This window comes from Somniosus microcephalus, chromosome 11 (genome assembly GCF_052327205.1).
Source record: "Somniosus microcephalus isolate GS21.2 chromosome 11, FLI_Smic_1.0, whole genome shotgun sequence".
Lineage (NCBI taxonomy): Eukaryota > Metazoa > Chordata > Chondrichthyes > Squaliformes > Somniosidae > Somniosus > Somniosus microcephalus.
The window spans coordinates 3,332,762-3,357,287 of NC_140997.1; the positions used below are offsets into that span (position 1 = coordinate 3,332,762).

At 49.9% G+C, this 24,526-nt stretch overlaps 1 protein-coding gene across 1 annotated transcript in view; it reads right to left on the reverse strand.

Annotated features, from left to right (window-relative positions):
- Positions 1–4,740: 4,740 nt before the first annotated feature.
- The window catches only part of LOC147110263 (interleukin-21 receptor-like), a 107,064-nt gene continuing 87,278 nt past the window's right edge, over positions 4,741–24,526 (reverse strand). The window contains 1 exon segment of the mRNA XM_086000050.1: positions 4,741–6,100. Coding sequence (XP_085856176.1) covers positions 5,120–6,100 — 981 coding nt within the window. The 3' untranslated portion in view covers positions 4,741–5,119.

The window sequence follows — 24,526 nt, forward strand, 5'->3', positions numbered from 1 at the left end:
TACCGTAACATCTCTAACTCATTCCTTTACTCCCCCACACGACCATCAACAGCCCCCCTCCCCACTGTCCAGGAGGAAGAGCCTGAGGCGGAAGACTCCTCAGAGGAACCTGCAACCTCTGAGGGCGCAGTGTCAGCAGATGTAAGCGCACCCAGCACCAGCACAGACACTCACACCTCAGGGGCACCTTCAGGACATAGAGTAGTGTTGGCACCTGGTCTATCACAGCTCACAAGTGAGCATCAGCAGGTGGTGGAGACAGGGACAGCAGTGGAGAGTCCTCGTCGGAGGCCGCAGGACTCTCCCAGCTCGGCTCAGCTGCATGTAAACCCTGTGCCTCCGGGTCCATCCAGGAGAGTGGTGCTGGAACTCCAGGAACAGGTGCAGGAGTCTCTGGCAGGTTTTGTCTCCAGGGTCACTGCATGTGTGGAGAGGATGGAGGAGTCCAACTCGAATATGAGCAGAGCCTTTGTGGAGTCATTGGCGCATGAATGCATCTCCTCGGAGAGGTTGGCTACCTCCGTGGTATCGATGGCTACCTCTCTGCAGATGATGGCCAGGGCCATGGAGGAGATAAGTCGCCAGAGTGTTGAAAACATGGTCAATGTTCAGAATAGACTGACATCTCTGGAAGAGCAATGGCCAGCTGATCAGAGAGACCAGAGCTTCATGGAAGTCCTTAGCAGTAGGACTGCCAGTGCAGATACAGGTCCTCATGGCCCCCCTGATGTGCAGCAAGGTGCTCTCAAGCTACTTGCAAGCGCTGAGGGGGACCTGACCCATGAGAGCGATGTTGGTGGCAGAGAACAAGGAAGTGGGGGCTCCTCTCCAAGCGCTCACACGTCCATGCCACTGTGGAGCCCTCGATCAGAGCCCCAGAGTCCTCACCCAACTGAGATAGACGTCTCAACCCCTGGACAGCTGCAGGAGAAGCAGACTGTTGGTGAGCCCTCACAGGCTCGCAATCCCAGAGGATGCCCACCAAAGGTGTCGAAGCAGGAGCAGCATAAAAGTGAGCAAGGGGCCTCCACATCTGCTGAAGCCATAGGGGAAGCACCACGTAGGAGCATAAGAGGAAGATAAAGCACAATTAGTCACACGAGCAGTCACTTGTGTGTTTTTTTGTCATCCCTTTGTCAATGTATTAAACTCTGGTGATGGCAAACTGTTGACGTTTTGGCCTCTGTGAATTCGGTTTTGGGAGTTCCACATTTCGGCCTCACCGAGACTTGCTTGGTCAGGTTGATGGTCAGAGTGAGAGGAAGCCAGAGAGTCATGTCCATTGTGTATCTTGTGTTAAGAAGGAGCCAAGCACATGTGCTAGAATGGGCAGCCTAAGCAAACCTGGCCAAGACGAGTGCATCCCTTACATTTCGGCCAGCAATGTGCTCACGTGCTGCTGCCGCTTGGTCACCATTCTCCTCCTCCTCCTCCTCTTCATCTGAGGAGGCTGTGTACTGAGCCACTTGCTCCTCAGGAAGCTGCAAGCCACGACGCTGTGCCATGTTGTGAAGTGCACAGCAGACCACGACCATTCTGGAGACCCTGGCTGCTGAGTACTGCAGGGCTCCACCTGATCGGTCAAGGCATCTGAAGCGCATCTTCAGCAAGCCGATGGTTTGTTCGATGATGGACCTGGTCGAAATGTGGCTGGCGTTGTAGCGTTCTTCAGCCTCGTTAGCTGGCCTCCTGATCGGTGTCATTAGCCACTTCTTCAGGGAGTAGCCCTTGTCTCCAACATACATACAAGACCTCATCAACCTTCTTTCTTTTACAGAAATGAGATGGTTGTTGCATCTGAGAATACAACGGCCATCTCTTATCTGCAACGCAGAGGTGCGAGACTCTCCACATACACACCAACTGAAGACTGCAGGCAGAAACAAAGGTAAGTACACTTTTAAAAACACTTTGCACTTACCTCAGATTCTCACCTCTCCACTCTTGCACCCATCACTTACCTTCACACCACACTTTTGCACCGCACCCCCCCCCGACCCCCGCAGACCCACTACTTGCCTCGCTGAGCTGGTGGGTTTCAGAACCTTCGGGAAGCCTGCACTTGTGAGGGCAAAAAGGGGATAATCCTATTTTCTGCCTGTTAACAGGCAGTTAATAGGCTTTAATATCTTCCCGCCTCCAAGGAGACGGGACCCGACGCGGGGCGGCTACCTGCCTCCTAGGAAGATGGCATGGAGGCGGGTTGGGCACCCGCCCCCAAATTCTGCCATTTTCCCGGCAGTCCCACCTCCTCGGGGCTGAGAAAATCGCCCCTGGACTGTCAAGAGTGTCCACCTTACCCTCAGGGTCCAGATAATGTGCCCAGAAGAACCTGTCTGGTAATCGCTTTTAGCCACTGCACTTACCGATTGCCTTTGCAGGATCTCTTTGAAATTCGATGAGTGAATAGAACATCACATCTTTCAGACTTCGATTTCGGTTAAAACATGAGCAAATTTATTTAAGAAACACAAGCCAAGGTCACTTGTATAATCCAGTATAACAACAGAAAATGCTGGAAAAACTCAGCAGGCCAGGCCAGGAGAGAGAAACAGAGTTAATGTTTCAGATCAAAACCCTTTGTCAAGACTAGAGAAGCACAGGAAATGAAATAGATTAAAAGGCCAGGCTGGGAGAGAACAAAAGAGAAGTGAAGAGACATTAAGAGGTATTCAAAACGAGACGAGATGGTGAGAGGACTGGTGGAGACAGAAGATGGCTCTAATCCAGTAATGTGATTAAAGCAGAAAGTCTATTTAAGGTAAAATAAAGATCCCAAATCCGAGAACGAGTTTGAACCTTCACACAGAGATTCTTCATTCTTTGTTGAATTTCCTTTCTCTCTCGGCCTCGATACTAAACTTAATGTTGGAGTTTTTTCTCTCTTTTTTAGGCGATTGAAGCGAATCTATTCTTTCAGTGAAGGGCCAAGGTTCTGTGTTTCAGAATCTCAACAATGGTGATGTTAATAAACTGCTAATGTTCTGGAACAGGATTTAAAGGGATATCTACCAGACATAGATGCCACATTTTTGTCACACGACTCCATTGATGATGCTGAGGGAACCCGCGCTGTCTATCGGGCTGTCCTCCGCGCGCTCTGGCCTTCACAGCAACAACTATTCTAACAATTCACAACAAAAGCCAGAATTTCAAAGCCCAGAACAAGTCAGACCCCAATCGTGCCGTGAGGCCCCCAAACTCAAATATTCAGGCTCTTCCCACTGCCATCACTCTTATCTTTCCCCCTATCTTCCAAAGCTTGAATACTGGGAAAATTCAGCCCCCCCTTTCTTTAAACATCTGGACCAGAGAGCCGAAAAACCCTGCTCCCTGATTGGTCTAAACCCACCAATGGCTGAGGGTTTTTTCTGGTCCTCCAGGTCCAAGGAATTGAGAAGGCGTTGACCCGACCGTCCCTCTCTGCTCCCTCACCTTAAGTGGATTTAACTCTGGTTCTTTCAGCTCCCAATGAAATTGGCTTTGTGTGTTTAAAAAACACAGGATTTTGTTGGAAGAGGTTTGTGGACCAGATTTGGCCCAGGGGCTGCCTGCTGCCCACAGGTAGCCTGGGGAAGTTCTGGGGTCACCGATCGTTCAGCAGGGCCTGATTTATCTGGGCTGTGAGCTCAGTGTCTCACGGATTCTGCAGTCAGCATCTTCCACAACTTTTCCCATTGTTGAAATAACAACAGAAAATGCTGGAAAAACTCAGCAGGCCAGGCAACATCCGTGGAGAGAAATTATAGTCAACGTTTTTCTGATTGTTGACTGTTTTTACTGTTGCTGTACAAGAAGAGGGGATATTTCCAGGGGGGGGGGTTGGGGGTCGGGGGGTCGATATTTCCAGGGGGGGTCGAGGAGTTGATTTTTCCAGGGGGGTTCTGGGGGGGCGGGGAGTTGATTTTTCCAGGGGGGGTGTCTCGGGGGCGGGGTTGATTTTTCCAGTGGGGGGGGGGGGGGGGGGGGGGGGGGGAGTTGATTTTCCAGGGGGGGTCTGGGGAGGAGTTGATTTTTCCAGGGGGGGTGTGGGGGGGGCGGGGAGTTGATATTTCCAGGGGGGTGTCTCGGGGGCGGGGTTGATTTTTCCAGTGGGTGGGGGGGGGGGGGGGGGGGGAGTTGATTTTTCCAGGGGGGGTCTGGGGGGCGGGGAGTTGATTTTTCCAGGGGGGGTCTCGGGGGCGGGGAGTTGATTTTTCCAGTGGGGGCGGGGAGTTGATTTTTCCAGGGGGGGTCTGGGTGGGCGGGGGGTTGATATTTCCAGGGGGGGTGTCTCGGGGGCGGGGTTGATTTTTCCAGTGGCGGGGGAGTTGATATTTCCAGGGGGGGGTCTGGGGCGGGGGGGGGTCTTGGGGGGAGAGTGTCGGTATGTGCGCACTGGCTCTGGGGGTTGAGAGTGCGGATATTTGTAAGAGATGCCCCCTCACACACACAGGTAGACAGAGGCTGGTGGTTTACTAATGGCCGGTAGTTTGGCTCCTGTACCGGACCAAGCTTTGGTCAGAGAGTCAGTGTGAAAGTAGCAGGATACTGAATGAAGGGTCACTCGTGTGAGATGAGCTCCGATCCTCTTGGCAGGTCAGTGCAGTCATTAGGATGGTATGACATGTAATGGCGGGTGTGAAATTTCCAGTCAGTCCGTGATGAGAAGCAGCCAGCAGTATAATTATAGATTCTGTTACACATTGACTATTGCCTCTGGGAACAATCTGTGGCTTAACTGAAAGCAATTTCACAAGATCAGAGTGTTGCAAGGTTTTTATTTCCTACATTGACTGAAATGACAACACTGGGGATGGAGGAGGTTAGAGGCTTTGCAAGATTGAGTTAATCTGCAGAATTTCAGATAGGCGGGGAATCCAAACAAAATGCGACAATGTCAGGCTGTGTCACTAAAAAATAAAAGTAGCAAGTCAGGGTCTGCGACACGACTCCCTGTTTCTCCATTCAGAATCCATGAAAAGGGAAACAAATGCCGAGCATCTTTTCACTCCCAGCTCTCATCTCTAGCTATGTAGGAATGACTGACACCAGTGCAAAGACATTTCTGACATCGCGGCAGGTTTTAAGCTCCATTGAGCCACACCTGCCAGAGGAGGTTAGAAACCAGCCAGGGCCGCTATTCATGACTGCTGCAGTCTGTACAGGCGGACGTGGACTTGGCCCACTGCTTGACGTAGCTTCTGTAATACTGCTCTTCCTGCTCTGAGTTAACAGCGCTGTTATCGCCCGGCTCTTGTCCGTATTCTGCCCTGATTATTCCATCTGTGCCTGTGTTACATTTATATCCAGAATCGACAGCGGTCATTGAATCGGTGTCAGTCTCAGTGAATCCACTGTCAACAGTATCTAAATCCAGTGATATCTTCGGATAACCAAGGTCTGGTTCGAGCCTACTGCACGATGAGATGGTATCTAAACTTCCATCGCTCCAAGAACCACCTTCGCCTACATTTCTGTCATCCCAGGAGGCATCTTCACCATCATTCAAAGGAAAAGGTTCATTTTCTGGTCCCCAGTCAGCCATGTTGAGACACTGAAGATCTAAAACATTCCCACTTGTCCCATTTTGGCCATCAGACGATGTTAACAGGGACATCATGGTGTTCAGTGGCGTGGTGCTGTCGCAGTGCTGAGGGGTTCCTGATGTAACTGGCTGCAGATGACTGAACAATTGCTGGCTGGTGGGATAATCCTGCACATTGGGATTGTCTCTGTCAGAATTACTATTACATTGGGTCAAGTAGGGCGGTCTGGTTGGCTTGCATTTGTAACTGCATTGGGGACAAGGTACGACCTCATCGGTCACTGTCACAGTGTCGATAGATACCCGCCCATAGGATTTATCCTTCCACTGCTCAATGTTGTTTCCAAATTGGCCCCGAGAGTGAGATGAAAGACAGGAACTCGGGCCACACAAGGCCTGCCACGAGGAATGAATCTCAGACTGTTTGTCCCAGGGTTTCAATTCCATCATCAACGCTTTCTCAAGCGCAATCGGTCCATCGTAGACTTGTACAATGTCCCCCTTCTCCAAGACCATTGCATTTTTCTCATTGACTTCAAACAACACATCTGGGTGCTGAGCATTAACCCAATTCTGAAACAGGAAAGAGAGCCCTGGTTAAAAGCAGCTAAAGACGACAAGTCGTGGACTTGTATTTCAATATTTTTACAGGTAAACTTTTGTCAGGCAATCCGGATATTTGAATATTGATATGGAGTGCACTATACAGATCGGTAATGTAGCTGATCAACTTCTTACAGTAATATAAATCAACTAACATTGATCAACCAATATCATCAATTAGTTCATACCACAAATTCCACAGCATCACACATCTCAGAACGCCAGTTCTATATAAAACCATCCTGCGGCACGATGTTGGATCAAAGGATGTCGTCGTCGTACGTGTCTTCACACTGTTCCCTTTTGGAACTGTATAAAGTGGTGGAAGGATTTCTGGCCGCGATTAACACTCCTTCCGTGACCGTAACCATCTTTGTACCAGCCATTAGGGTGGTTAGTCCTATGGCGGGAGGGTTTTACAGGCTCCCACAACCCATACGAGGGGGGGGGGGGGGGGCCACCCACACCCACGGACGCAAGTATCCCGCTGGATGTCAACCCAGAATTTAGAGCCGGAGCTCCGACTCCACTTGCCGGGACGGTCTGGAGCGGGGTTCGAAACCCTACACCTTCTGGCCCAGCGGTGGGGATGCTACCGCTACGCCAAAGGCCCACTCCGATCAAAGGAAGTAAGTTAACATGATAACAGTCAGCATTGTTGAACAAGGAGTGGCGATCACGTCTGCCTTTTTTAAACTACAGAAACCCAGGTGAAGGACACAGTGCCAAGACAGAAAGCAAAAACTTCCTTTTCTCCAGCGCCTTTCACCACCTCAGGACGTTCCAAAGCGCTTCACAGCCAATGAAGCACTTTACAAGTGCAGTCACTGTTGTAATGATTGAAGAGAATAACAGACGATGAGGCAAATGAAGGAGTAATGGTCAAGTAGCGACAGGTTTTAAAAGTCTGTTGATTGTGGAAGGGAAGACTAAGGGAAGGAAGGCATTTCAAAGGAGCTCGGACCTGGAGAGAATCAGTCAGAGCAGAAGACTCTGATCAGACTTGATTTCTCCGGCGCAAAGCTGAAGAGAGGAGATCAGACAGCATTGGGACACTCGGATCTCAGATGAAACAAGACTGGAAAGTATAGAGAAGCAGTGAATCTGGTACTGTCAATAAAACTAAGGGAGAAGAAAGTAGAGAGAGGCTGGAGACTACTGCTGAGAGAAGGATTGTTAGAGTAAAGCTCCCTCTACACTGTCCCATCAAACACCCCCGGGGCAGGTACAGCACGGGTTAGATACAGAGTAAAGCTCCCTCTACACTGTCCCATCAAACACTCCCAGGGCAGGTACAGCACGGGTTAGATACAGAGTAAAGCTCCCTCTACATTGTCCCATCAAACACCCCCGGGGCAGGTACAGCACGGGTTAGATACAGAGTAAAGCTCCCTCTACACTGTCCCATCAAACACTCCCAGGGCAGGTACAGCACGGGTTAGATACAGAGTAAAGCTCCCTCTACACTGTCCCATCAAACACTCCCAGGACAGGTACAGCACGGGTTAGATACAGAGTAAAGCTCCCTCTACACTGTCCCATCAAACACCCCCGGGGCAGGTACAGCACGGGTTAGATACAGAGTAAAGCTCCCTCTACACTGTCCCATTAAACACTCCCAGGGCAGGTACAGCACGGGTTAGATACAGAGTAAAGCTCCCTCTACACTGTCCCATCAAACACTCCCAGGGCAGGTACAGCACGGGTTAGATACAGAGTAAAGCTCCCCCTACACTGTCCCATCAAACACTCCCAGGGCAGGTACAGCACGGGTTAAATACAGAGTAAAGCTCGCTCTACACTGTCCCATCAAACACTCCCAGGGCAGGTACAGCACGGGTTAGATACAGAGTAAAGCTCCCCCTACACTGTCCCATCAAACACTCCCAGGGCAGGTACAGCACGGGTTAGATACAGAGTAAAGCTCCCTCTACACTGTCCCATCAAACACTCCCAGGGCAGGTACAGCACGGGTTAGATACAGAGTAAAGCTCCCTCTACACTGTTCCATCAAACACTCCCAGGGCAGGTACAGCACGTGTTAGATACAGAGTAAAGCTCCCTCTACACTGTTCCATCAAACACTCCCAGGGCAGGTACAGCACGGGTTAGATACAGAGTAAAGCTCCCTCTACACTGTCCCATCAAACACTCCCAGGGCAGGTGCAGCACGAGTTAGATATAGAGAAAAGCTCCCTCTACACAGTCCCATCAAACACTCCCGGGGCAGGTACAGCACGGGTTAGATACAGAGTAAAGCTCCCTCTACACTGTCCCATCAAACACTCCCAGGGCAGGTACAGCACGGGTTAGATACAGAGTAAAGCTCCCTCTACACTGTCCCATCAAACACTCCCAGGGCAGGTACAGCACGGGTTAGATATAGAGTAAAGCTCCCTCTACACAGTCCCATCAAACACTCCCAGGGCAGGTACAGCACGGGTTAGATACAGAGTAAAGCTCCCTCTACACTGTCCCATCAAACATTCCCAGGGCAGGTACAGCACGGGTTAGATACAGAGTAAAGCTCGCTCTACACTGTCCCCATCAAACATTCCCAGGGCAGGTACAGCACGGGTTAGATACAGAGTAAAGCTCCCTCTACACTGTCCCATCAAACACTCCCAGGGCAGGTACAGCACGGGTTAGATATAGAGTAAAGCTCCCTCTACACTGTCCCATCAAACACTCCCTGGGTCCCATTGCACTTGTGTGACACATCTCCATTTTCTGCACCAGCTATCCTCTGGGTGTGAATGGGATTGTACCAATTAGTGCCAAATTATTGACAGTTCTGTGTCGCTGACTGGATCCCACAAGGGACAGAATCGTGTCTGGATCATGTCTGACCCAAACCCATTTTACATAGGACGGTTATTGGCTGCAAGTTATCCGTCCCCGCTGAATTTGAAGTCTGATTCTGGAGGTGAAAGACTAATATCTAACTCATTGTAGAACCCAGTCTCTTACCAATTCTGTCTTCATCGCCCAAAAACAAAGCTACAAGGCGGAACTGATAAAGGCTGTGATATTTTCCACAGAAACTTCTGTGTAAACAGATCTGATCTGCTGACCAGTCGGTTCTGAGCCAGGCAGAAGCATGTGACTGAGGTGCAACGGGTAATCTGCTGATAGCCCAGTGCTCAGTGATTGGGATCAACCACATCGGTTTCAATCTATCTTATCGACAAGGTTTAACACGCTGGCTGGTTTTGTTTCCACTACTCTTGCATTTTCTTGATGCAAGATATGATTTTAGATAGTGTTGGGAGCGACATTTGGTGAAGATTAGAATATTGACTAAGATAGATCTCTGCTGTTATAAACATGTCGACATTAGAAACTTTAACTATGTATTGTGGGAGATTAAACCGAGGCCCCGTCTGCTCTCTCAGGTGGACGTAAAAGATCCCACGGCACTATTTCGAAGAAGAGCAGGGGAGTTATCCCCGGTGTCCTGGCCAATATTTATCCCTCAATCAACATCACTAAAACCGATTATCCCCCTCTCTGTCTGTCTCTCTGTGTCTCTCTCCCTCTCTCTGTCCGTCTCTCTGTCTCCCCCTCCATCTGTCTCTCTGTTTGTCTCTGCTTCTCTATTGGATACCAGTCAGGATAAAATAGTTTTCTGCTTCAGTGGCAGCATGGATAGGAAATTGGCTAAGTGACAGGAAACAGAGAGTAGAGGTGAACGGTTGTTTTTCGGACTGGAGGAAGGTATACAGTGGTGTTCCCCAGGGGTCGGTACTCGGACCACTGCTTTTCTTGATATATATTAATGACTTGGATGTGGGTGTACAGGGCACAATTTCAAAATTTGCAGATGACACAAAACTTGGAAGTATAGTGAACAGTGAGGAGGAGAGTGATAGACTTCAGGAAGACACAGACAGGCTGGTGGAATGGACGGACACGTGGCAGATGAAATTTAACGCAGAAAAGTGCGAAGCAATACTTTTTGGTAGGAAGAACGAGGAGAGGAAATATAAACTAAAGGGTACAATCCTAAAGGGGGTGCAGGAACAGAGAGACCCGGGGGTGTATGTGCACAAATTGTTGAAGCTGCCACTGTCCCTTTTATTCCATGGGCTTCAACTTTGCTGGCGAGCCTATTATGTGGCACTTTGTCGAATGCCTTTTGGAAATCCATGTACACCACGTCAACCGCATTACCCTCATCAACTCTCTCTGTTACCTCATCAAAAAACTCAATCAAATTAGTTAAACACAATTTGCCTTTGACAAATCCATTGAGAAAATAGTTAAAAAAGCATACGGTATCCTGGATTTCACAAATAGAGGTACAGAGTACAAAAGCAAGGAAGTTATTATGAACCTTTATAAAACACTGGTTCGGCCTCAACTGGAGTATTGTGTCCAATTCTGGGCACCGCACTTTAGGAAGGATGTGAAGGCCTTAGAGAGGGTGCAGAAAAGATTTACGAGAATGATTCCAGGGATGAGGGACCTCAGTTACATGGATAGACTGGAGAAGCTGGGGTTGTTCTCCTTGGAGCAGAGAAGATTGAGAGGAGATTTGATAGAGGTGTTCAAAATCATGAGGGGTCTGGACAGAGTAGAGAGAGAGAAACTGTTCCCATTGGCAGAAGGGTCGAGAACCAGAGGACACAGATTTAAGGTGATTGGCAAAAGAACCAAAGGCGACATGAGGAATGAGAGGGTGGTGGAGGCAGATTCAATCGTAGCTTTCAAAAGGGAGTTGGATAAGTACCTGAAGGAAAAACATTTGCAGGGCTCCGGGGAAAGGGTGGGGGAGTGGGACTAGCTGAAGTGCTCTTGCAGAGAGCCGGCACGGGCGCGACGGGCCGAATGGCCTCCTTCTGTGCTGTAACCATTCTATGCTAGAACTACAGATATGTGATAATGGGGGACTTCAATTATCCTAATATAGACAGTGTAAAGGGAAAAGAGGGGGAGGAATTCCTGAAACGTGTACGAGAGGATTTTCTTGATCAGTGTGTTTCCAGCCCAACAAGGAAGGAAGCAACGCTGGGTCTAGTTCTGGGGAATGAAGTGGGGCAAATGGAGCATGTCTCAGTGGGAGAGCATTTGGGAAACAGTGATGACAATATCTTCAGGTTTAGAATAGTTATGGAAAAGGACAGGATACAATCAAGCATAAAACTACTTAACTGGAGGAGGGTTAACTTCAGTGAGTTGAAAAAGGATCTGGTCCAGGTGGATTGGAATCAAAAATTGGTAGACAAAACAGTAATTAAACAATGGGAGGCCCTCAAAGAAGGGATGGTTTGGGTACAGAGTAGACACATTCCCATGAGGGGGAAAGGAAGGACACCCAAAGCTCGAGCTCCCTGGATGGTTAAAGGTATTGGGGGCAAAATTTGGTATTGCCCCGTTTGGGGGCCGTAACCGGATTATCGCCAGACATTTAGCACTTGGTGCGGGAGTACCGCCCTGGCAAGGAAGCGGAGCGCTATCTCGGGCGCTCCACGTCCTCTCGGGGCGGTGCCCGTGGCACAAAGTGCGGTAGCGCCGGAGTGCTACGTGGCCGCTCCGCGCTATCGGCTAACGCCTCAGTAGCACCCCAACAAATTTCTCGGTGGGCGCCCCCGGAGGCACTAACGGAGGCGAATTTCGCCCCATAGAGATTAAAATGAGGCAGAAAAAGGAGGCTTCTGATAAATGTCAGGTTGATAATACAGTAGAGAACCAACTGAATATAGAAAGTACAGAGGAGATCTAAAATAGGGAATAAGAGAGACAAAGAGAGAGTATGAGAATAGATTAGTGACTAACATAAAAGCCAAAAAGTCTTTTATGAACACATAAATAGTAAAAGGTTAGTCAGAGGAAGGGTGGGGCTGATTAGGGACAAAAAGGAGATCTTGTGGAGGCAGAGGGCATGGCTGAGGCACTAAATGAGGACTTTGCATCTGTCTTCACTGGAGAAGAGGATGTTGCCAATGTAGCAGTAAAGGAGGAGACAGTAGCGATATTGGACAGGATAAAAATAGATAAAAAGGAGGAACTTAAAAGACTTGCAGTCCTCAAAGTAGAAAAGTCACTCAGTCGGGAAGGGACTCCTCGTTTACTGAGGGAAGGAAGGGTGGACATTGCGGAGGCTCTGGTCACAACCTTCCAATCCTCCTTGGATGTGGGGGTGGTGCCCGAGGACTGGAGGATTGCAAATGTTACAGCCCTGTTTAAATCAGGGGAGAGGGATAAACCCGGCAACTACAAGCCAGACAGCCTAACGTCGGTGGTGGGGAAACTGTTAGAGACAATAATCTGGGACAAAATTCATTGGCATTTGGAAAAGTATGGGCTGAATGAAAGCATAGATTTGTTGAAGGCAAATCACGTGTGACTAACTGCTTTGATGAAGTAATGGAGAGGGTTGATGAGGGTAGTGCGGTTGATGTTGTGTATATGGACTTTCAAAAGGCGTTTGACAAAGTACCACGTAATATACTTGTTAGCAAAATTAAAGCTCCTGGGATTAAAGGGACAGTGGCAGCATGGACACAAAATTGACTACGGGACAGAAAGCAGAGAGTAGTGGTGAACAGTTGTTTCTCAGACTGGGGGGAGGTACACAGTGGTGTTCCCCGGGGTCGGTGTTAAGAACACTGCTCTTTTTGATATATATTAATGGGTACTCAGGGCATCATTTCAAAGTTTGCAGATGACACAAAACTTGGAAATGCAGTAAATAATGAGGAGAATAGTAACAGACTTCAGGAGGCTACAGACAGACTGGTGAAATGGGCAGACACGTGGCGGATGAAATTTAATGCAGAGAAGTGTGAAGTGATACATTTTGATAGGAAGAATGAGGAGAGGCGATAGAGGAACAGGATTCAGCCCCTCGAGCCTGTTCCGCCATTCAATGAGATCACGGCTGATCTGCGACCGAACTCCATCCGCCCGCCTTTGCCCCATATCCCTCAATACCTTTGGTTAACAAAAAGCTTTCAATCTCAGATTTAAAATTAACAATTGATCTAGCATCAACTGCCATTTGTAGAAGAGAGTTCCAAACTTCGACCACCCTTTGTGTGTAGAAGTGTTTCCTAATTTCACTCCGAAAGGTCTGCCTCTAATTTTTAGACTCTGCCCCCTAGTCCTAGAATCCCCAACCAGCGGAAATAGTTTCTCTCTATCTACCCTATCTGTTCCCCTTAATATCCTGACTGCTTCTAGTTTTTCACCATTTAGAAAGTACCCTGTTCTATCCTTTTCTGGTCCAAAGTGGATGACCTCACATTTGCTTACATTGAAATCCATTTGCCACAGTTTTGCCCATTCAATCTATCGATATCTCTTTGTAATTTTATGCTTCCATCTACACTGCCTCCAATGCCACCTTTCTTTGTGTCTTAGAAAACTTGGATATGTGGCTCTCCATCCCGTCATCTAAGTCATTAATAAATCTTGTGAATAGTTGAGGCCCCAACACCGATCCCTGCGGGACACCACTAGTCACATCCTGCCAATTTGAGTACCTGCCCATTATCCCTATTATCTGTCTCCTGCCACTCAGCCAATCTCATAACCAGGTCAATAATTTGCCCTCAATTCCATGAACTTCAACTTTAGCTAACAGTCTCTTATGTGGAACCTTATCCAATGCCTTCTGGAAGTCCATATAAACAACATCCATCAACATTCCCCTGTCCACTACTTTAGTCACTTATGAACTTAATGGTACAATTTTAAAGGGGGTGTGTGGACAGAAAGACCTGGGGGTATGTGTGCACAAACCTCTGAAGGGGGCAGGACAGGTTCAGAAAGCGGTTAAAAAGGCTTATGGGATCCTTGACTTTATTAATAGAGGTATAGAGAGTACAAAAGCAAGGAAGTTATGATGAACCTTTATAAAACACTGGTTCGGCCCCAACTGGAGTATTGTGTCCAATTCTGAGCACCGCACTTTAGGAAGGATGTGAAGGCCTTAGAGAGGGTGCAGAAAATATTTACGAGAATGATTCCAGGGATGAGGGACTTCAGTTACGTGGATAGACTGGAGAAGCTGGGGTTGTTCTCCTTGGAGCAGAGAAGGTTGAGAGGAGGTTTGATCGAGGTGTTCAAAATCATGAATGGTTTTGATGGAGTAAATAAGGAGAAACTGTTCCCATTGGCGGAAGGGTCGAGAACCAGAGGACACAGATTTAAGATGATTGGCAAAAGAACCAGAGGGAGAGATGAGGAAACATTTTTTTTACGCAGCGAGTTGTTGTGATCTGGAACGCGCTGCCTGAAAGGGCGGTGGAAGCAGGTTCAATAGTAACTTTCAAAAGGGAATTGGATAAATACTTGAAGGGAAAAAAATTTCAGGACTATGGGGAAAGAGCGGGGGAGTGGGACTAATTGGAGAGCTCGTTCAAAGAGCCGGCACAGGCTTGATGGGCCGAATGGCCTCCTTCTGTGCTGTGAGATTCTATGACAGTTAGGAATGGGTTTAAAATAAATGAAAGCAAGAGTCTGATTCTGCGAATACGATAAACCCGCAAGGTTAGCAGCATCACCACAGCGACAGCGGGTCCTACACGACAATTCCTGCTCCTTCCTGGTACGTGCTGCCGATCTGCTTCGCTCTCGAGAGGAAACTGTTGTGGCGCCTCTCTCTCTCCCTCTCTCTGTGTGAAAGTTTTGAGCTAGCTTCGAGGTTTTCTCACTTGCTATTGTTATTTTGACAGCTGTGGTGCTGATCGGTCGCATTATCTCAAAGGGCCATCAAACAGGAAAAAACACGAACAACACTTCATGGTTTCTGATCCAGGGCTGGGGGTGAGTGTGAGCGAGTGTGTGTCTGTGTGAGTGAGTGTGTGTGTGAGTGTGAGTGAGTGCGTGTGAGTGCGAGTGCGAGTGTGAGTGAGTGTGAGTGAGTGCGTGTGAGTGTGAGTGTGAGTGCGTGCGTGTGAGTGCGTGTGAGTGAGTGCGTGCGAGTGAGTGCGTGCGAGTGAGTGCGTGCGAGTGCGTGCGAGTGCGTGTGAGTGAGTGCGTGCGAGTGAGTGCGTGCGAGTGCGTGTGAGTGAGTGCGAGTGAGTGAGTGCGAGTGAGTGAGTGCGTGTGAGTGAGTGCGTGTGAGTGAGTGCGTGTGAGTGAGTGCGTGTGAGTGAGTGCGTGTGAGTGAGTGCGTGTGAGTGAGTGCGTGTGTGAGTGTGAGTGAGTGCATGTGAGTGCGTGTGAGTGTGAGTGAGTGCATGTGAGTGCGTGTGAGTGCGTGAGTGCGTGTGAGTGAGTGAGTGCATGCGAGTGTGAGTCTGTGTGTGTGAGTGTGAGTGAGTGTGTGAGTGCGTGTGAGTGTGAGTCTGTGTGGGTGAGTGTGGGTGAGTGCGAGTGAGTGCATGTGAGTGTGAGTCTGTGTGTGTGAGTGTGAGTGAGTGCGAGTGAGTGCATGTGAGTGTGAGTCTGTGTGTGAGTGTGAGTGTGAGTGTGTGTCTGTGTGTGAGTGCCTGTGAGTGTGAGTCTGTGTGTGTGTGAGTGAGTGTGTGTCTGTGTGAGTGAGTGTGAGTGAGTGTGTGTGTGCGTGTGAATGAGTGCTTGAGTGAGTGAGTGCTTGAGTGAGTGAGTGCTTGAGTGAGTGAGTGCGCGAGTGAGTGAGTGCGCGAGTGAGTGAGTGCGAGTGAGTGAGTGCGAGTGAGTGAGTGCGAGTGAGTGAGTGCGAGTGAGTGAGTGCGAGTGAGTGAGTGCGAGTGAGTGAGTGCGAGTGAGTGCGAGTGAGTGCGAGTGAGTGCGAGTGAGTGCGAGTGAGTGCGAGTGAGTGCGAGTGAGTGCGAGTGAGTGCGAGTGAGTGCGAGTGAGTGCGAGTGAGTGCGAGTGAGTGCGAGTGAGTGCGAGTGAGTGCGAGTGAGTGCGAGTGAGTGCGAGTGAGTGCGAGTGAGTGCGAGTGAGTGCGAGTGAGTGCGAGTGAGTGAGTGCGAGTGAGTGAGTGCGAGTGAGTGAGTGCGAGTGAGTGAGTGCGAGTGAGTGAGTGCGAGTGAGTGAGTGCGAGTGAGTGAGTGCGAGTGAGTGAGTGCGAGTGAGTGAGTGCGAGTGAGTGAGTGCGAGTGAGTGAGTGCGAGTGAGTGAGTGCGAGTGAGTGAGTGCGAGTGAGTGAGTGCGAGTGAGTGAGTGCGAGTGAGTGAGTGCGAGTGAGTGCGAGTGAGTGAGTGCGAGTGAGTGAGTGCGAGTGAGTGAGTGCGAGTGAGTGAGTGCGTGTGAGTGAGTGCGTGTGAGTGAGTGCGTGTGAGTGAGTGCGTGCGTGTGAGTGCGTGAGTGAGTGCGTGTGAGTGCGTGAGAGTGAGTGAGTGCGTGTGAGTGAGTGCGTGCGAGTGAGTGCGTGCGAGTGCGTGCGTGCGAGTGAGTGCGTGCGAGTGAGTGCGTGAGTGAGTGCGTGTGTGAGTGCGTGTGTGTGAGTGCGTGTGAGTGAGTGCGTGTGAGTGAGTGCGTGTGAGTGAGTGCGTGTGAGTGAGTGAGTGAGTGCGAGTGAGTGAGTGCGTGTGAGTGAGTGCGTGTGAGTGAGTGCGTGTGAGTGAGTGCGTGAGTGTGAGTGAGTGTGTGTTTGTGTGAGTGTGAGTGAGTGCGTGTGAGTGAGTGCGTGTGAGTGAGTGCGTGTGAGTGAGTGCGTGAGTGTGAGTGTGTGTGTTTGTGTGAGTGAGTGCGTGTGAGTGAGTGAGTGCGAGTGAGTGAGTGCGTGTGAGTGAGTGCGTGTGAGTGAGTGTGTGAGTGAGTGTGTGTTTGTGTGAGTGTGAGTGAGTGCGTGAGTGAGTGCGTGTGAGTGAGTGCGTGTGAGTGAGTGCGTGTGAGTGAGTGCGTGTGAGTGAGTGCGTGAGTGTGAGTGAGTGTGTGTTTGTGTGAGTGTGAGTGAGTGCGTGTGAGTGAGTGAGTGCGTGCGAGTGAGTGCGTGCGAGTGAGTGCGTGCGAGTGAGTGCGTGCGAGTGAGTGCGTGCGAGTGAGTGCGAGTGAGTGAGTGCGTGTTTGTGTGAGTGTGAGTGAGTGCGTGTGAGTGAGTGCGTGTGAGTGAGTGCGTGTGAGTGAGTGCGTGTGAGTGAGTGCGTGTGAGTGAGTGCGTGTGAGTGAGTGCGTGTGAGTGAGTGCGTGTGAGTGAGTGCGTGAGTGAGTGCGTGTGAGTGAGTGCGTGAGTGAGTGCGTGTGAGTGAGTGCGTGTGAGTGAGTGCGTGTGAGTGAGTGCGTGTGAGTGAGTGCGTGTGAGTGAGTGCGTGTGAGTGAGTGCGTGTGAGTGAGTGCGTGTGAGTGAGTGCGTGTGAGTGAGTGCGTGTGAGTGAGTGCGTGTGAGTGAGTGCGTGTGAGTGAGTGCGTGTGAGTGAGTGCGTGTGAGTGAGTGCGTGAGTGAGTGCGTGAGTGAGTGCGTGTGAGTGAGTGCGTGTGAGTGAGTGCGTGAGTGAGTGCGTGAGTGAGTGCGTGAGTGAGTGCGTGTGAGTGAGTGCGTGTGAGTGAGTGCGTGTGAGTGAGTGCGTGAGTGCGTGTGAGTGCGTGTGAGTGCGTGAGTGCGTGTGAGTGTGAGTGCATGTGAGTGTGAGTCTGTGTGTGTGAGTGTGAGTGTGTGTCTGTGTGAGTGAGTGAGTGAGTGCATGCGAGTGTGAGTCTGTGTGTGTGAGTGTGAGTGAGTGTGTGAGTGCGTGTGAGTGTGAGTCTGTGTGGGTGAGTGTGGGTGAGTGTGAGTGTGTGTCTGTGTGTGTGAGTGAGTGTGAGTGAGTGCATGTGAGTGCGAGTGAGTGCATGTGAGTGTGAGTCTGTGTGTGTGAGTGTGAGTGTGTGTCTGTGTGAGTGAGTGCCTGTGAGTGTGAGTCTGTGTGTGTGTGAGTGAGTGTGTGTCTGTGTGAGTGAGTGTGAGTGAGTGCGTGTGAGTGCGTGTGAATGAGTGTGAGTGAGTGCTTGAGTGCGTGCGAGTGAGTGCGTGCGAGTGAGTGCGTGCGAGTGAGTGCGTGCGAGTGAGTGCGTGCGAGTGAGTGCGTGCGAGTGAGTGCGTGCGAGTGAGTGCGTGCGAGTGAGTGCGTGCGAGTGAGTGCGTGCGAGTGAGTGCGTGCGAGTGAGTGAGTGCGAGTGAGTGAGTGCGAGTGAGTGAGTGCGAGTGAGTGAGTGCGAGTGAGTGAGTGCGAGTGAGTGAGTGCGAGTGAGTGAGTGCGAGTGAGTGAGTGCGAGTGAGTGAGTGCGAGTGAGTGAGTGCGAGTGAGTGAGTGCGAGTGAGTGAGTGCGAGTGAGTGAGTGCGAGTGAGTGAGTGCGAGTGAGTGAGTGCGTGTGAGTGAGTGCGTGTGAGTGAGTGCGAGTGAGTGAGTGCGAGTGAGTGCGAGTGAGTGCGTGTGAGTGAGTGCGTGTGAGTGAGTGCGTGAGTGAGTGCGTGTGAGTGAGTGCGTGCGAGTGAGTGCGTGCGAGTGAGTGCGTGCGAGTGAGTGCGTGCGAGTGAGTGCGTGCGAGTGAGTGCGTGCGAGTGAGTGCGAGTGAGTGCGTGCGAGTGAGTGAGTGCGTGCGAGTGAGTGCGTGCGAGCGAGTGCGTGAGTGCGTGTGAGTGAGTGAGTGCGTGTGAGTGAGTGCGTGTGAGTGAGTGCGTGTGAGTGAGTGCGTGTGAGTGAGTGCGTGTGAGTGAGTGCGTGTGAGTGAGTGCGTGTGAGTGAGTGCGTGTGAGTGAGTGCGTGTGAGTGAGTGAGTGCGTGTGAGTGAGTGCGTGTGAGTGAGTGCGTGAGTGAGTGCGTGTGAGTGAGTGCGTGTGAGTGAGTGCGTGTGAGTGAGTGTGAGTGAGTGCGTGTGAGTGAGTGCGTGTGAGTGAGTGCGTGAGTGAGTGAGTGAGTGAGTGAGTGCGTGTGAGTGAGTGCGTGTGAGTGAGTGCGTGCGAGTGAGTGAGTGCGTGTGAGTGAGTGCGTGTGAGTGAGTGCGTGTGAGTGAGTGAGTGCGTGTGAGTGAGTGCGTGTGAGTGAGTGCGTGAGTGAGTGCGTGTGAGTGAGTGCGTGTGAGTGAGTGCGTGTGAGTGAGTGCGTGTGAGTGAGTGCGTGTGAGTGAGTGCGTGAGTGAGTGCGTGTGAGTGAGTGCGTGTGAGTGAGTGCGTGCGAGTGAGTGAGTGCGTGTGAGTGAGTGCGTGCGAGTGAGTGCGTGCGAGTGAGTGAGTGCGTGCGAGTGCGTGAGTGAGTGCGTGTGAGTGAGTGCGTGTTTGTGTGAGTGTGAGTGAGTGCGTGTGAGTGAGTGCGTGTGAGTGAGTGCGTGTGAGTGTGAGTGAGTGTGTGTTTGTGTGAGTGTGAGTGAGTGCGTGTGAGTGAGTGCGTGTGTGTGAGTGCGTGTGAGTGAGTGCGTGAGTGAGTGCGTGTGAGTGAGTGCGTGTGAGTGAGTGCGTGTGAGTGAGTGCGTGTGAGTGAGTGCGTGTGAGAGTGCGTGTGAGTGAGTGCGTGTGAGTGAGTGCGAGTGAGTGCGTGCGAGTGAGTGCGTGCGAGTGAGTGCGTGCGAGTGAGTGCGTGCGAGTGAGTGCGTGAGTGTGAGTGCGTGCGAGTGAGTGCGTGAGTGAGTGCGTGTGAGTGAGTGCGTGTGAGTGAGTGCGTGTGAGTGAGTGCGTGTGAGTGAGTGCGTGAGTGCGTGCGAGTGCGTGTGAGTGAGTGCGTGTGAGTGCGTGTGAGTGCGTGTGAGTGAGTGCGTGTGAGTGAGTGCGTGTGAGTGAGTGAGTGTGAGTGAGTGAGTGCGTGCGAGTGAGTGCGTGCGTGTGAGTGAGTGAGTGCGTGTGAGTGAGTGCATGTGAGTGTGAGTGAGTGTGTGAGTGAGTGTGTGAGTGAGTGTGTGTTTGTGTGAGTGTGTGTGAGTGCGTGTGTGTCTGTGTGAGTGAGTGAGTGAGTGAGAGTGCTTGAGAGTGTGAGTGAGTGAGTGAGTGTGAGTGAGTGCGTGTGAGTGTGTGTTTGTGTGAGTGTGAGTGAGTGTGAGTGAGTGAGTGTGAGTGAGTGTGAGTGAGTGTGAGTGTGTGTCTGTGTGAGTGCAAACCGTGTGTGTATCTGTGCATGCATCCAGCTAACTCGTGTCCCGATAAGCTTATCCATTTAAATACAGGCTTCATCTCAGGCTGGGAATCTGCAAAATAACTGGCAACTCTGTGCAGCGGGAACTCTTTTAATCTCTTCAACTTCCTCTTTTCTGCTACAGGCGGAGTTCCACACTGGGTGCATTTCACCAGTTGCCTGTGGAGAGGATACTCACTGTTCCTGTGAGAACCTGGAGAGTGATTGGCAGTGGCTATTTGGCTATGGGAGGCATTACAATTCTGTTCTCACCCAGTGCTGGTGGCTGCATCTCCCAGCAGGAGTGAATGTATAATAATTAGGAATGGGAATGTCGTCCTTAGGCCAGTGACACATCCTAGCGCTCCTTACCTGCCCTGGCTCTGAATAGTCAATTCAGAACAGACCAGTACTTGGACTTGGCTCACTCTAGCCACTAGAGCGCGCTCCTAAAAAGTGGGTGCAGATGGTGAGATTCCTTTCAAAGGGATCCTTTTAGCAGCTGTAACACTGGATTAAATGAATACCAAGAAAGAGGATGGCAACCGATACAGATTTGTAAAAGTCATGTTGTGTCCAACAACATTGTCATTTTCTAGACTGCGATCGACAGAATTTTGTTAGGTAAGGGACGGGGAACAAAAGCAGGTAAATGGAGGCGAGGTACGGATCAGCCACGATCTAATAGAATGGCAGAAAAGACTCGAGGGGCTGAATGGCCTCCTCCTGGTCCTAGAATCCTAGAATAGCACAGCACAGAAGGAGGCCATTCGGCCCATCGAGTCTGCGCCAGCTCTTTCGAAGACCAGTCCAGTTAGTCCCACTCCCCCGCTCTTTCCCCACAGCCCTGCAATTTTTTCTCCTTTGAGTATTTATCCAATTCCCCTTTGAAGGCGACTATTGACTCTATCCACCACTTTCTGCACCCTCTCCAAAGCCGTCACGCTCTTCCTAAAGTGCGGTGCCCAGAATAGGACACAATACTCCAGCTGAGCTCTAACCAGTATTTATAAAGGTTCAGCATAACTTCCTTGCTTTTGTATTCTATTCCTCTATTAATAAAGCCAAGGATTCTGTACGCTTTTTTTATCAGCCTTCTCAAAATGCCCTGCCACCTTCAACGATTTGTGCACAAGCACCCCCGGGTCTCTCTGTTCCTGCACCCACTTTAGGATTGTACCCTTTAGTTTATATTGCCTCTCCTCGTTCTTCCTACCAAAATGGATCACTTCTCACTTCACTGTGTAGAATTTCATTTGCCACGTGTCCGCCCATTCCACCAGCCTGTCTGTGTCCTCCTGAAGTCTATCACTCTCCTCCTCACTGTTCACTATACTTCCAAGTTTCGTGTCATCTGCAAATTTCAAAATTGTGCCCTGTACACCCAAGTCCAAGTCATTAATGTACATCAAAAACAGCAGTGGTCCTAGTACTGAACCTTGGGGAACGCCACTGTATACCTCCCTCCAGTCCAAAAAACAGCCATTCCCCACAACGCTCTGTTTATTGTCACTTGGCCAATTTTTCTATCCATGCTGCTACTGCTCCTTTTATCCCACGAGCTTCAGTTTTGCTAACAAGCCGAGTACGTGGCACTTTATCAAATGCCTTTTGAAAGTCCATATACACAACATCCACCACACTGCCCTCATCCATCCTCTCTGTTACCTCATCAAAAACCTCAATGAAGTTAGTTAAACACGATTTGCCGTCCATACTTGTCCAAGTGGCTGTTCATTTTCTCCTGGATTATTGTTTCTAAAAGCTTCCCCACCAACGAGGTCAAACTGACTGGCCTGTAGTTGCTGGGTTTATCCTTCTTCCCTTTCTTGAACAAAGTTGTAACATTTGCAATCCTCCAGTCCTCTGGCACCACCCCTGTATCTAAGGAGGATTGGAGGATTGTGGCCAACACCTCCGCAATTTCCACCCTTACTTCCCTCAGCAACCTCGATACATCCCATCCGGACCGGGTGACTTATCTACTTTAAGTACTACAGCCTTTCTAGTACCTCCCCTTTATCTATTTTTATCCCATCCAATATCCCAGCAACCTCCTCGTTTACCATAGCTTTGGCAAAGTCCTCTTCCTTGGTAAACACCGATGCAAAGTACTCATTTAGTACCTCAGCCCTGTGTCTGCCTCCACCGATAGTTCTCCTAAGTATGTTAGTTTGCAGTTGGAATATTTTGGGCATCTTGCTTTGGGAAGAATGTTAAGGCTGTGGAGCGGGTGCAGAAGAGATTCACTAAGGTGATTCCAGGGATGAGAGGCTTTAGTTATGAGGAGAGATTAGAGAAATTGGGGTTCTTTTCATTAGAAGAGAAAAGGAGATCTGATAGAGGGGTTCAATCATAGAAACATAGAAACATAGAAGATAGGAGCAGGAGTAGGCCATTCGGCCCCTCGAGCCTGCTCCGCCATTCAATGAGATCATGGCTGATCATCCAAATTCAGTACCCTGTCCCTGCTTTCTCCCCATATCCCTTAATCCCTTTAGCCTTAAGAAATATATCTAACTCCTTCTTGAATATATTTAATGAATTGGCCTCAACTGCCTTCTGTGGTAGAGAATTCCACAGGTTCACCACTCTCTGGGTGAAGAAATTCCTCCTCATCTCTGTCCTAAATGGCTTACCCCTTATCCTTAGACTGTGACCCCTGGTTCTGGACTCCCTGCCATCGGGAACATCCTTCCAGCATCTAGTCTGTCCAGTCCTGTTAGAATGTTATAAGTTTCAATGAGATCCCCTCTCATTCTTCTAAACTCCAGCGAGTATAAGCCCAATCAACCCAATCTCTCCTCATACGTCATTCCTGCCATCCCAGGTATCAGCCTGGTGAATCTTCGCTGCACTCCCTCCATGGCAAGAACATCCTTCCTCAGGTAAGGCGACCAAAACCGCACACAATACTCAAGGTGTGGTCTCACCAAGGCCCTGTACAACTGCAGCAAGACATCCTTGTTCCTGTACTCGAACCCTCTTGCTACGAAGGCCAACATACCATTTGCCTTCTTAACCGCCTGCTGCAGCTGCATACTTACCTTCAGCGACTGGTGCACCAGGACACCCAGGTCTCATTGCACTTCCCCTTCTCCCAATCTATTGCCGTTCAGAGAATAATCTGCCTTCCTGTTTTTGCCACCAAAGTGGATAACCTCGCATTTATCCACATTATACTGCATCTGCCATGCATCCGCCCAATCACCCAACCTGTCCAAATCATACTGGAGTTTCTCGGCATCCTCCTCACAGCACACACGCCCACCCAGCTTTGTGTCGTCTGCAAACTTGGAGATATTACATCTAGTTCCCTCGTCTAGATCATTAATATATATTGTGAATAGCTGGGGTCCTAGGACCGATCCCTGCGGTACCCCACTAGTCACTGCCTGCCACTCGGAAAAAGACCCATTTATTCCAACTCTTTGCCAACCAGTTCTCGATCCAAGTCAGTACCTTACCCCCAATCCCATGTGCCTTAACTTTACACGTAAATCTCTTATGCGGGACCTTATCGAAAGCCTTCAGAAAGTCCAAATACACCACATCCACTGGTTCTCCCTTATCTATTCTACCATGATGGTCGATGAGTCAGTAACCAGCGGGAATAAATTGAAGTTCAAGAACAAAGGAAATCTTTTTTTACACAAAAGACATGGGATGTCCAAACAGAAACAGTGGGGGACGCAGAACCCAGAATAGCTTTTAACAAGGAAGTGGACAAATACTTGAAAAATAAAATGATCTGGGAAGAGGGCAGGGATTGGGATCAAGTGGATATTTCTTTTCAAAGAGCCAGCACAGGGGCAATGGGGTGAGACTCTCTCGTTAAAGGAGGTCCAAATGGTGACATTCCAACCTTTCAAAAAGGGGACCTGAATGGTGACCCTCCCTCGGTGAAAGGAGCCCTGATGATAACATTATTTCTCTCCAACTCAAACTATGAACAATGATTTATTCCCAACTGCTCCCCACGCCACCCCCACACCTGCCATTTCCCTTCCTGACGCCCCCTCCTTGTTTCTCTTGGACTGGTATCTGAGCAGATCCCTGACTTGTTGAACAGGTCGGTCGGAGGACGGATGTCCATGGCAAACGTATTTCAAATAACACTTGCACTAATTGTGCCCATCACTTTGGAACATTTCTAAGTGCTTCACGCTGTGAGTGCCTTGGAGTTCAGCGAGTGTTGTTCTGTAGGTAAAGCCCAGCAGCTAGGATTGAACACCATGGAGTGTTGGTTGAGGGAGGAATGCTGGCCAGGATACCGGGAGAACTCTCTGCTCTTCTAACCGAGCTAGGAAATATTTAACACATTGAACAAGCAAACAGACCTCAGTTTAGTGTCTCATCTAAATGACGGCACCTCTGACAGTGCAGCACCTGCTCACTACTGCACTGGAGTGTCAGCCTGGATTATAAACTGAAGCCCGA